This window comes from Oncorhynchus mykiss, chromosome 13, assembly GCF_057628025.1.
Source record: "Oncorhynchus mykiss isolate SJ-2025 chromosome 13, ASM5762802v1, whole genome shotgun sequence".
NCBI classification, from domain to species: domain Eukaryota; kingdom Metazoa; phylum Chordata; class Actinopteri; order Salmoniformes; family Salmonidae; genus Oncorhynchus; species Oncorhynchus mykiss.
The window spans coordinates 7,600,322-7,614,167 of NC_143034.1; the positions used below are offsets into that span (position 1 = coordinate 7,600,322).

General features: G+C 44.1%; 1 protein-coding gene across 1 annotated transcript; it reads left to right on the top strand.

Moving 5' to 3' along the window:
* The first annotated feature begins 1,186 nt into the window (after positions 1-1,186).
* LOC149978685 (V-set and immunoglobulin domain-containing protein 2-like) lies at positions 1,187-7,273 on the top strand. The gene is made up of 6 exons (XM_090194943.1): positions 1,187-1,396; positions 2,776-2,944; positions 3,147-3,226; positions 3,325-3,672; positions 3,865-4,125; positions 6,086-7,273. Exons 1-6 carry the CDS (start codon positions 1,345-1,347, stop codon positions 6,277-6,279), a joined length of 1,104 nt encoding a protein of 367 aa, XP_090051069.1. The 5' UTR covers positions 1,187-1,344; the 3' UTR covers positions 6,280-7,273.
* Positions 7,274-13,846: the final 6,573 nt, after the last annotated feature.

The window sequence follows — 13,846 nt, forward strand, 5'->3', positions numbered from 1 at the left end:
ACCCGGTCTATAAAACTGTAGGATATATATAGACTGAGTATATTCTACTCTTCTCTACACTGAGTGTACAAAACATTAGGAACACCTGCTCTTTCCCAAATGTAACCCGGTCTATAAAACTGTAGGATATATATAGACTGAGTATATTCTACTCTTCTCTACACTGAGTGTACAAAACATTAGGAACACCTGCTCTTTCCCATATATAACCAGTCTATAAAACGGTAGGATATATATAGACTGAGTATGTTCTACTCTTCTCTCCACCGAGTGTACAAAACATTAGGAACACCTGCTCTTTCCCATACATAACCAGTCTATAAAACTGTAGGATATATATAGACTGAGTATGTTCTACTCCTCTCTACACTGAGTGTACAAAACATTAGGAACACCTGCTCTTTCCATGACATTGACTGACCAGGTGAAATCTATGATCCCTTATTGATGTCACTTGTTAAATCCACTTCAGTCAGTGTAGATGAAGGGAGGGGAGGACAGGATAAAGAAGGATGTTTAAAGCCTTGAGATATTAGAGACATGGATTGTGTATGTGTGCCATTCAGAGGGTGAATGGGCAAATCTATTTAAGTGGCTTTTGAACAGGGTATGTTAGTAGGAGCCAGACGCACCGGTTCATGTCAAGAACTGCAACGCTGCTGGGTTTTGGTAAACTCAGTGTAGAACTATGATTAAAAAAACACAGAAACTAAAGTAATTTGGGTAAGTAACCTGCTACCTTTCAATAGAATGGGCTCATGTTTCATTGAAATGTACAGCTGTGTGTCATCCACATAGCAGTGAAAGTTAACATTATGTTTTCGAATGACATCCCCAAGAGGTAAAATATATAGTGAAAACAATAGTGGTCCTAAAACGGAACCTTGAGGAACGCCGAAATTTACAGTTGATTTGTCAGAGGACAAACTATTCACAGAGACAAACTGATATCTTTCCGACAGATAAGATCTCATCTCCCTCTCTCTCCCCCATCTCCCTCTCAATTTCTCTCTCCATCTTTCACTCACCTCTCTGTAGCCTGTACTGTCACACAGAAATATGTTTCTGGTCTCTGGGGAGGAACAGAACAATGCTTTTCTTGAGCTTTTTGGGAAATTCCAAACCAATGACACCGACAGGAACCTACTACACCCCCCCCCCACCCCCCCCCATCCTCTCCCCCCTCACTGCCCTTATAGAAGCAGGAGAGAGAGAGAGAGAGAGGAGGAGGAGGAGGAGGAGGAGGGGGGCGGATCGTTGGGGAGTTTCCAGTCAAAATGATTCAGCTCACCTAACAGAATACAGTGTCCTTCACTGAGGGACGCTCAGGGATTATTACGGGGAATGGAGATTGTAATACTTGTTTCATTATTGTCTCTGTATTGTGACTTCACCGGTAAGTTAGACTTATGATCTAGTACAATGTTGTGATACAGGTGCTTGGTAAGTTAGACTTCTGGTCTAGTACAATGTTGTGATACAGGTGCTTGGTAAGTTAGACTTCTGGTCTAGTACAATGTTGTGATACAGGTGCTTGGTAAGTTAGACTTCTGTTCTAGTACAATGTTGTGATACAGGTGCTTGGTAAGTTAGACTTCTGGTCTAGTACAATGTTGTGATACAGGTGCTTGGTAAGTTAGACTTCTGTTCTAGTACAATGTTGTGATACAGGTGCTTGGTAAATTACATTCTACTGAGATTACATCGGGAATTGTTCTAAAATGGTCGTACCATTGATCATTTAGCTATTTGATTTTAGGATTCCTGTAATTATCCCCCAAAAAATATTTAAAAGGGAATATATATTTAACTTTTGACACATATATTTAACCCCATTTTTTGTGGGGGGGGGGGCGGGGGGACGGGACACCGCAATGTATTTATAGTTTGCCTGAGAGTTTCCCGTTTCCATAGTGATGTCATAGTAGTTTGTTTACCAAAAGGTTCAGACGCCACAGACGGAAGTTGGCACATCGCCGGTACCGACTTCAGACGAGTCCCGTGGGGCTTGTGAGGGTCGTAGAGCAGAACGGGGAACACATTCATATTCGTGAGAGTCTCATCGTTCCACTGGAGCTCTGCCACTTTCCACAGCAGATGCAGAATGACGACAAAAGGCGGATGCAGTAGACTGAGACGCAGCCCACACAAAAAAAAGCTTCAACAGACATATTTTGATGGGGATTTTATTACTATATCAAATAGATTGACGCAATCGACTCCGAATAGCTTAGGTGTTTTTCTGTTTCGTTTTTCTATTTTAGTACTTTATTTATTTAATATGAAGTATTTTGAAATGGATAAATTGATAAATTGGAAAGCCTGTGTGTTTCGTGGTACTTATTAGGGCAGAGTGAAATAGTATTTGGAGTCCAAAGATTCTGTGTGGATCTGGCTGTAGGCCAGTGTATGTGTGTGTGTGTGTTTGGCGTCACAGAGCACAATGGTAGGAAGAGGAGGATCCAGATGTTGTCTGTGTTGCCATAGTGATAACTAGAGGTCATTAGAAGCATGGGGTCTGCTAGTACGGGAGATGTACTGTAGCATGTTGTGTGTGTGTGTGTGTGTGTGTGTGTGTGTGTGTGTGTGTGTGTGTGTGTGTGTGTGTGTGTGTGTGTGTGTGTGTGTGGCAACTTCTGGGTTATGGAGTGTAACATGTAGTTGATTAACATACAGATAGATAAACATTAGACAATAATATTGTCCCGTTTGGTTTGAGCAATAAAATCAACAATAACAGAACAATAAAGTTTTCACTTGGCCTTGGTCTTCCAGATGCTGAGTGCCTGGTGATCAGTCCTGCCAGTCTGGTGGTGAAGTATGGAGACCCAGCCTCATCTAACTGCAGCTCAGATACCCCTGTAGAGATGGGCTGGGAAGCCACCCAGGGAGGGACGGGTCTAACAGACAACAAGGTGAAGATCCTACGCTGGAGGGTGGACAGGTGAGAGAGGCAGACTTGTTACACAGCTGAGACTTTTAAAACACCTTTATAGTTTGACTTTACTGTTATGAGGCTTCGATGGTCTTTAATTATTGGTTTTACTGTTATTTTAAACATTTATCCATCTCTTGTGTTGCCTTCAGTTTTTTATTTTCATTGATTTATTTTAAATGCAGTTTAAATATTCCATTTGATTTGACAGTTTGACTGACTGGGAGAACAACCCTAAGTGCTACACAGACGGAGGCCAGTGTCAGAAACAGCTGGACATCACAGTTTATAGTGAGTGACATCTCTCTCTTATCTTCTCTGGTGTTTCTGAATGTATTCTTACTATGGCTCTGCACTGTTAATCACTGTGTGTTTCCATTCCTCCACAGAGCTTCCAGACAGTGTCTCCATCAGCTACAGGAAGTACCCTGATCCGATGGTTGAGGGGCATCAGTACCTGCTACAGTGTCTTGTCCAGAACATTGCTCCTATTGGGAGACTCAGGGTGACCTTCTACAAAGTCAATACCACTGGTGAACTGACAGAATTAGACACACAACATAAATCCAAGGACAACATCAAGACACCAGAGAATGGGACCTACACCCTGGACTTCACCCCTGGTAGAGATGATGACGGGGCCCAGTTGTTGTGTTCAGCCATGTTGGATCTGGGACCAGAGGGACCCCAACCTCCTCCTGTAATGGACTCAAACCTCCTCAACATCACCGTGCACTGTGAGTCCTTCTGGTTCTCTGATCTACACACATTTAGTACAACTGTTAGTTAATTAAATACCAGACGAGTCATGACGTTGACGGATGTTGTTTTCACTTCATTTTCTCTCATTAATCAACTTGTTTCTCTTCTCTCAATAATCAACTTGTTTCTCATCTCTCAATAATCAACTTGTTTCATCTCCCCCATAGACAAGCCTCAGATCACTATGAGTCCTGGATGTTTCTCCATGACCATCACGGAGGGCGACACCCTATCACTTAACTGTAGTGCAAATGGTAACCCTGCCCCCTCCTACAATTGGTTGCTCCCCCAAGCCGACCCCAACACCATGGAAGAGAGATCCGTAGTGACCATCACCAACATTGCCATGTCTCACTCTGGAGATTACACCTGCATCGCCATCAACCCCCTGGGAAACAGCACCTGTACTGTTAACGTGGAGGTCACAGGTGAGACAGATGGTTGATTGGTTGGATGGATAATTGGTTGGATGGTTCATTGGTTGGATGGTTCATTGAATGATTGGTTGGTTGGTTGGTTGGTTGGTTGGTTGGATGGTTGATTGGTTGGATGGATCATTGAATGATTGGTTGGTTGATTGGTTGGATGGTTGATTGGTTGGATGGATGATTGGTTGGATGGTTGATTGGTTGGGTGGTTCATTGACTGATTGGTTGGTTGCGTGGAAAGTATTCAGACCCCTTGACTTTTTCCAAATTGTGTCACTTTACAGCCATATTCTAAAATTGATTCAATTGTTTCCCCCACCTCATGAATCTACACAGAAAACCCCATAATGACATCATAATACCCCATAATGACATCACAATACCCCATAATGACATACAAAAACAGTTTTTTAGACATTTTTTGCAAATGTATAATAAATACAAAATGTTATCACATTTACATAAGTATTCAGACCCTTTACTCAGTACTTTGTTGAAGCACCTTTGGCAGCGATGACAGCCCCGAGTATTCTTGGGTATGACGGTACAAGCTTGGTACACCTGTATTTGGGCTCCCGAGTGGTGCAGTGGTCTAAGGCACAGCATCTCAGGCTCTAAATCTCAGAGTGAAAAACTCAACGAACATTTATGAAAGTTCAACCAAGTTTATTCTGCCCAGAGAGTCAATACATCTGCATTCAGACAACACATGTTTACAGGGCCTGATTGGTGGAGTGCTGCAGAGATGGTTGTCCTTTTGGCAGGTTCTCCCATCTCCACAGAGAAATTCTAGCGCTTTTTCAGAGTGACCATCGGGTTCTTGGTTACCTCCCCAACCAAGGCCCTTCTCCCCTGATTGCTCAGTTTGGCCGGGCTACCAGCTCTAGGAAGAGTCTTGGTGGTTCCAAATTCTTCCATTTAGGAATGATGGAGGTCACTGTGTTCTTGGGGACCTTCAATGCTACAGATAATCTTTGGTACCCTTCCCCAGATCTGTGCCTCGACACAATCACGTCTCAGCGCTCAATGGACAATTACTTCGACCTCATGGCTTGGTTTTTGCTCTGACATTCAGTGTCAACTGTGGGACCTTATATAGACAGGTGTGTGCCTTTCCAAATCGTGTCCAATCAATTGAATTTACCACGGGTGGACAACAATCAAGTTGTAGAAACATCTCAAGGTTGATCAGTGGAAACAGGATGCACCTGAGATCAATTTCAAGTCTCATAGCAAAGGGCCTGAATACTTATGTAAAAAAGGTATTTGTTTTTTATTTTTAATAAAATTACTACAAATTCCAAAAACCTGTTTTTGCTTTGTCATTATGGGGTATTGAGTGTTGACTTCTGAAGGCTGTAACATAACAAAATGTCAAATGGTCTGAATAAATTACAGTGCCTTCGAAAAGTAATCATTTACATTTTGCAAAATCCAAATTACGTATCAAATCAATAGTAAGTAATAAGTAATATTAAGGTATTTCTGTTTTTCATTTTTAATAAGTATTAAAAAATATATTTAAACTGTTTTCGCTTTGTCATTATGGGGTATTGTGATGTCATTATGGGGTATTGTGATGTCATTATGGGGTATTGTGATGTCATTATGGGGTATTGTGATGTCATTATGGGGTATTGTGTGTAGATTGATGAGGGTATTTTGATGAGGATATATTTTTTTATTGAATCCATTTTAGAATAAGGCTGTAACATAAAGTGTAACATACCAAAATATATCATAACAAAATGTGGAAAAAGTCAAGGGATCTGAACACTCCCTGAATTCACTGCATCTCCCTTCCTCTCCTCCTCTCTGCCCCATCTGCATCTCCCTTCCTCTCCTCCTCCTCCTCCTCCCCTCTGCCCCATCTGCATCTCCCTTCCTCTCCTCCTCCTCCTCCTCCCCTCTGCCCCATCTGCATCTCCCTCTCCTCTCTTTCTACTCTCCTGCCCTGTAGTGGACTACCTGCCCATCATTGCAGGGCTGGCTGCAGCTGTGGTGGTGATCCTCTTGGTTGTCTCCTGTTTCACCTACTCCTCTTACTATAAACACAGGCGCATGGGCCACTACCAGCTGAAAGACATGTTGCCACGACGACACAAGAACAAACACGTGGTGCAACACAACAGAATGGACCAGTCCTTTATGTAGAGGAGGGGTTGGGGTCAGAGCATGTGAGCAGAGGTTGGAAATCCTGATGAGTGGGTGTGGCTCTCCACGTCCTTTCCTACCGCTTCCTCACAGAAAAAAAAACACTGCTCCAAAATCGCTCCATTCATTTATATCACAATTTAAATCACAATTTAATCTATTTTTTGACTACCTGGACCTACCAATTGTTTTTAAGTATTCAAACCAAACAATATGGATGTGAATGAAAGGTATTTGAATAAACATGAAATTATGAACATGATTTAAAAAAAAATTGTAATTGTAAACTTTATTTAACTTGTCAAGTCAGTTAAGGGAGTTTTTCTTAGCCACCGTGCTTCTAAACCTGCATTGCTTGCTGTTTGGGGTTTTAGGCTGGGTTTCTGTACAGCACTTTGAGATATCAGCTGATGTAAGAAGGGCTTTATAAATACATTTGATATGAGTTAAGAACACATTCTTACTACAAACCCGGATAACGCTGGGCCAATTGTGCCAACTGCCGGTTGTGATACAGCCTGGAATCGAACCAGGTCTGTAGTGACGCTTCTATCAATGAGATGCAGTGCCTTAGACCGGACCTAATTTCAAATAGGCTACATGTCATATTAAACAGCATATAAACACTAAGTTGGTCAGGAGCCTGAGAAGGAACCAAAATGAATTATTTAGGTTAGATTATTTAAATTATTTCCAGGCTATAGCCTACAAAGAAATACATTGTGAACACAGTAGCCTGGTAGGGACCAGAGTATGTGAGCGATGCTGCAACGGAGCAGAGCGTGCTCAATTTGACTGGATCGTGGAGCGAGATTCCCAAAGGCTGGAGCGTCGGGTCTTCTCCAATTTCGCTCCAGTAGCACTCACTTCAGCTGAGGGCGCGCCCGGCCCAGCATGCATTTGTAGTCTACGTGTGTGCTGCTAATAGCCCCTTGCTTTAGCTACTGTCACGGAGTACACTAAATATGTTTTATAAAGAAACTGATTAAACACACAGGTGCTAAATCAAGGTGACTTACAAAGATGAGGACCAAGAGCAAGAGAGGGAGTGCGGAAACTGTTATGTGTAAGGATTCATCCTGCTGGTATGGTGCTAAACTGTTAGGTTATATACCGGGTGCCACCTGCTGGTATGGTGCTAAACTGGTGGGTTATATACCGGGTGCCACCTGCTGGTATGGTGCTAAACTGGTAGGTTATATACCGGGTGCCACCTGCTGGTATGGTGCTAAACTGGTAGGTTATATACCGGGTGCCACCTGCTGGTATGGTGCTAAACTGGTAGGTTATATACCGGGTGCCACCTGCTGGTATGGTGCTAAACTGGTGGGTTATATACCGGGTGCCACCTGCTGGTATGGTGCTAAACTGGTAGGTTATATACCGGGTGCCACCTGCTGGTATGGTGCTAAACTGGTAGGTTATATACCGGGTGCCACCTGCTGGTATGGTGCTAAACTGGTAGGTTATATACCGGGTGCCACCTGCTGGTATGGTGCTAAACTGGTGGGTTATATACCGGGTGCCACCTGCTGGTATGGTGCTAAACTGGTAGGTTATATACCGGGTGCCACCTGCTGGTATGGTGCTAAACTGGTGGGTTATATACCGGGTGCCACCTGCTGGTATGGTGCTAAACTGGTAGGTTATATACCGGGTGCCACCTGCTGGTATGGTGCTAAACTGGTGGGTTATATACCGGGTGCCACCTGCTGGTATGGTGCTAAACTGGTAGGTTATATACCGGGTGCCACCTGCTGGTATGGTGCTAAACTGGTAGGTTATATACCGGGTGCCACCTGCTGGTATGGTGCTAAACTGGTAGGTTATATACCGGGTGCCACCTGCTGGTATGGTGCTAAACTGGTGGGTTATATACCGGGTGCCACCTGCTGGTATGGTGCTAAACTGGTAGGTTATATACCGGGTGCCACCTGCTGGTATGGTGCTAAACTGGTAGGTTATATACCGGGTGCCACCTGCTGGTATGGTGCTAAACTGGTAGGTTATATACCGGGTGCCACCTGCTGGTATGGTGCTAAACTGGTGGGTTATATACCGGGTGCCACCTGCTGGTATGGTGCTAAACTGGTAGGTTATATACCGGGTGCCACCTGCTGGTATGGTGCTAAACTGGTGGGTTATATACCGGGTGCCACCTGCTGGTATGGTGCTAAACTGGTAGGTTATATACCGGGTGCCACCTGCTGGTATGGTGCTAAACTGGTGGGTTATATACCGGGTGCCACCTGCTGGTATGGTGCTAAACTGGTAGGTTATATACCGGGTGCCACCTGCTGGTATGGTGCTAAACTGGTAGGTTATATACCGGGTGCCACCTGCTGGTATGGTGCTAAACTGGTAGGTTATATACCGGGTGCCACCTGCTGGTATGGTGCTAAACTGGTGGGTTATATACCGGGTGCCACCTGCTGGTATGGTGCTAAACTGGTAGGTTATATACCGGGTGCCACCTGCTGGTATGGTGCTAAACTGGTGGGTTATATACCGGGTGCCACCTGCTGGTATGGTGCTAAACTGGTAGGTTATATACCGGGTGCCACCTGCTGGTATGGTGCTAAACTGGTAGGTTATATACCGGGTGCCACCTGCTGGTATGGTGCTAAACTGGTAGGTTATATACCGGGTGCCACCTGCTGGTATGGTGCTAAACTGGTAGGTTATATACCGGGTGCCACCTGCTGGTATGGTGCTAAACTGGTAGGTTATATACCGGGTGCCACCTGCTGGTATGGTGCTAAACTGGTAGGTTATATACCGGGTGCCACCTGCTGGTATGGTGCTAAACTGGTAGGTTATATACCGGGTGCCACCTGCTGGTATGGTGCTAAACTGGTGGGTTATATACCGGGTGCCATTGTTTTTTTCTCTTCAGATATAGCAGTTGTTACACGCTGACGACATGAAACATCCACAACTAAAGAGTCATTGTGGAATCTGAAAAGACACTTATTCTAAAAGTATGATGGTGTACTTACTACGTGCTTTAGTACACCATGCTAAACGAAAGGAAACGAGGTGGGGAGATAACGAAGTGGGTCATTGTAGCAAAGTATTTATAAACAATCTGATATATTTTAAACGTTTCGTTCATCTTCGTTATATTATTTATACAATAGGCCATAATTGATTTTGGCCCAATAGGCCTGGCATTTTCCCACGTTCAAGGAGCTTTCCGTTTTGACTGGGCTATTTTGCCTAAAAACCTTTAGGCCTACATATAGATTTTTTTGTAACAACTCTGCCTAGGGTGGCCAAATATATGAAACGCCGTTTGGGTCTTTGCATGCCAAAAAAATATACATGTCAATTAACACTAGTTGACGTATCAATTAACACTATTTGACGTTTCAAATTAGCTTGTTGACCAATCAGGACCTGAAAATGCGTTCATAATTTTTTTAACGTAGTTATTACATATTGATTACACAATGACTCGTACTTCATATGTCACAACGATTCATCGTTACGTATTGTTATGATGCTGGTGAAATTGTCTCGCGCACCTACAGTGCTGGTCATAAAAAAAGCTAGCTCGCTCATGGATGCAAATAATGTTCTTCCCCAAAAACATAGTAAAACGACATAATCTGTTTCAGTAGCGCTAGCTAACTATATAGCGAGGTGTCATCATCTAAAATAACCCTAATTTATAAGACAGTTCTTATTTGATTAATGGTGGGCGGACCCATCTATGTGAAGCTAGCTACAATAAGGATTAGCTAAATAGTGGACTTTGCGGTTAGCCTTCAAAATAAAAGTAAATGTAATTGACAGTGATGCAAATGAATACAAATAGTGGAATTGTGCCATAATTGAATAGATCATGCTAAACGAGGTTGGAATGTTGTTATATAAAATCCACAAAGACAATCATTGGATAATTTGACAGAAATCTGTTGAAATCTCACTGGATCTATTAGACTTTAGAATTGCATTAGGGGACATACTTATTTCACTGGACAGCCTTACCTATGGATTGTGGATCAATGACATGGGGTATCAGTCTACTCAGTGACTCCCAGAGAACATTGGTGTCGTAGCTCTTATTGTGGGACTCTGAAACAACTGTGAATAGAGACACATTTATTGTCAACTTATATATATTGAAGAGTATTCCAGAGGGAAAACAACACTGTGTGGATGTTCTGATAACTCTGACGAGGACGTTGGGAATAACATATATATATATATTGAAGAGTATTCCAGAGGAAAAACAACACTGTGTGGATGTTCTGATAACTCTGACGAGGACGTTGGGAATAACATATATATATATATTGAAGAGTATTCCAGAGGGAAAACAACACTGTGTGGATGTTCTGACTCTGACGAGGACGTTGGGAATAACATATATATATATATTGAAGAGTATTCCAGAGGGAAAACAACACTGTGTGGATGTTCTGACTCTGAGGAGGACGTTGGGAATAACATATATATATATATTGAAGAGTATTCCAGAGGGAAACAACACTGTGTGGATGTTCTGATAACTCTGACGAGGACGTTGGGAATAACATATATATATATATTGAAGAGTATTCCAGAGGGAAAACAACACTGTGTGGATGTTCTGATAACTCTGACGAGGACGTTGGGAATAACATATATATATATATTGAAGAGTATTCCAGAGGGAAAACAACACTGTGTGGATGTTCTGATAACTCTGACGAGGACGTTGGGAATAACATATATATATATATTGAAGAGTATTCCAGAGGGAAAACAACACTGTGTGGATGTTCTGATAACTCTGACGAGGACGTTGGGAATAACATATATATATATATTGAAGAGTATTCCAGAGGGAAACAACACTGTGTGGATGTTCTGATAACTCTGACGAGGACGTTGGGAATAATATATATATATTGATTGATTGAGTAGACTGATACCCCATTTCATTGATCCCCAATCCGGAAGTAAAGCTGTACAGGGCAATGTGAATGTCAATACACACAACAGGCTGACTGGGGAGGTGATTTCACACAGTCACAGTCCCGCGATAAGAGCTACAACGCTAATATTTGCCTAAACTCTTCACAGTTGTGTTCTGTGAGTGTCACCGAGTAGACTGACACCCCATTTTATTTACGGAGAAAGGATTTAATAGAGAGAGAGAGAGGGGGAGGGCTCCCCCCTCACTGCCCTTATAGAAGCAGGAGAGAGAGAGAGAGGAGGAGGAGGGCTCCCTCCTCACTGCCCTTATAGAAGCAGGAGAGAGAGAGAGAGAGGAGGAGGCGGGCTCCCCCCTCATTGCCCTTAGAGAGGCAGGAAAGAGAGAGGAGGAGGAGGGCTCCCCCCTCACTGCCCTTATAGAAGCAGGAGAGAGAGAGAGAGAGAGAGAGAGAGGAGGAGGCGGGCTCCCCCCTCATTGCCCTTAGAGAGGCAGGAAAGAGAGAGGAGGAGGAGGGCTCCCCCCTCACTGACCTTATAGAAGCAGGAGAGAGAGGAAGAGGAGGGCTCCCCCCTCACAGCCCTTAGAGAAGCAGGAGAGAGAGGAGGAGGAGGGCTCCCCCCTCACTGACCTTATAGAAGCAGGAGAGAGAGGAGGAGGAGGGCTCCCCCTCACTGCCCTTATAGAAGCAGGAGAGAGAGGAGGAGGAGGGCTCCATCCTCACTGCCCTTATAGAAGCAGGAGAGAGAGGAGGAGGAGGAGGGCTCCCCCCTCACGCCCTTATAGAAGCAGGAGAGAGAGAGGAGGAGGGCGGCTTCTTATAGAAGCAGGAGAGAGAGGAGGAGGGCGGCTTCTCCTCACTGCCCTTAGAGAAGCAAGAAAGAGAGAGGAGGAGGCGGGCTCCCCCCTCACTGCCCTTATAGAAGCAGGAGAGAAAGAGGAGGAGGGTGGCTTCTCCTCACTGCCCTTAGAGAAGCAGGAGAGAGAGGAGGAGGGTGGCTTCTCCTCACTGCCCTTATAGAAGCAGGAGAGAGAGGAGGAGGAGGGCTCCCCCCTCACTGCCCTTATAGAAGCAGGAGAGAGAGAGGAGGAGGAGGGCTCCCCCCTCACTGCCCTTATAGAAGCAGGAGTGAGAGGAGGAGGAGGAGGGCTCCCCTCACTGCCCTTATAGAAGCAGGAGAGAGAGAGGAGAAGGGCTCCCCCCTCACTGCCCTTATAGAAGCAGGAGAGAGAGAGGAGAAGGGCTCCCCCCTCACTGCCCTTATAGAAGCAGGAGAGAGAGGAGGAGGAGGGCTCCCCCCTCACTGCCCTTATAGAAGCAGGAGAGAGAGAGGAGGAGGAGGGCTCCCCCTCACTGCCCTTATAGAAGCAGGAGAGAGAGGAGGAGGAGGGCTCCATCCTCACTGCCCTTATAGAAGCAGGAGAGAGAGGAGGAGGGCTCCCCCCTCACTGCCCTTATAGAAGCAGGAGAGAGAGGAGGAGGAGGGCTCACACCTCACTGCCCTTATAGAAGCATGAGAGAAAGAGAGAGAGGGCGGATCGTCGGGGAGTTTCCAGTCAAAACGCCTAACAGAATACAGTGTCCTTCACTGAGGGACGCTCAGGGATTATTACGGGGAATGGAGATTGTAATACTTGTTTCATTATTGTCTCTGTATTGTGACTTCACCGGTAAGTTAGACTTCTGGTCTAGTACATCGTTGTGATACAGGTGCTTGGTAAATTAGACTTCTGGTCTAGTACAATGTTGTGATACAGGTGCTTGGTAAGTTAGACTTCTGTTCTAGTACAATGTTGTGATACAGGTGCTTGGTAAATTAGACTTCTGTTCTAGTACAATGTTGTGATACAGGTGCTTGGTAAATTAGACTTCTGGTCTAGTACAATGTTGTGATACAGGTGCTTGGTAAATTAGACTTCTGGTCTAGTACAATGTTGTGATACAGGTGCTTGGTAAATTAGACTTCTGATCTAGTACAATGTTGTGATACAGGTGCTTGGTAAATTAGACTTCTGGTCTAGTACAATGTTGTGATACAGGTGCTTGGTAAATTAGACTTCTGGTCTAGTACAATGTTGTGATACAGGTGCTTGGTAAGTTAGACTTCTGTTCTAGTACAATGTTGTGATACAGGTGCTTGGTAAGTTAGACTTCTGGTCTAGTACAACGTTGTGATACAGGTGCTTGGTAAGTTAGACTTCTGTTCTAGTACAATGTTGTGATACAGGTGCTTGGTAAGTTAGACTTCTGGTCTAGTACAACATTGTGATACAGGTGCTTGGTAAATTAGACTTCTGGTCTAGTACAATGTTGTGATACAGGTGCTTGGTAAATTAGACTTCTGGTCTAGTACAACGTTGTGATACAGGTGCTTGGTAAGTTAGACTTCTGGTCTAGTACAATGTTGTGATACAGGTGCTTGGTAAATTAGACTTCTGGTCTAGTACAATGTTGTGATACAGGTGCTTGGTAAATTAGACTTCTGGTCTAGTACAATGTTGTGATACAGGTGCTTGGTAAGTTAGACTTCTGGTCTAGTACAATGTTGTGATACAGGTGCTTGGTAAGTTAGACTTCTGGTCTAGTACAATGTTGTGATACAGGTGCTTGGTAAATTCCATTCTACTGAGGTAACAAATGGA

Coding starts and splice junctions, on each gene's coding strand:
- LOC149978685 (XM_090194943.1), top strand. CDS start 1,345: ATGGAGATTGTAATACTTGTTTCATTATTGTCTCTGTATTGTGACTTC. Junction 2,945..3,146: donor CTACGCTGGAGGGTGGACAG/GTGAGAGAGGCA, acceptor TTGATTTGACAG/TTTGACTGACTGGGAGAACA. Junction 3,227..3,324: donor GCTGGACATCACAGTTTATA/GTGAGTGACATC, acceptor ATTCCTCCACAG/AGCTTCCAGACAGTGTCTCC.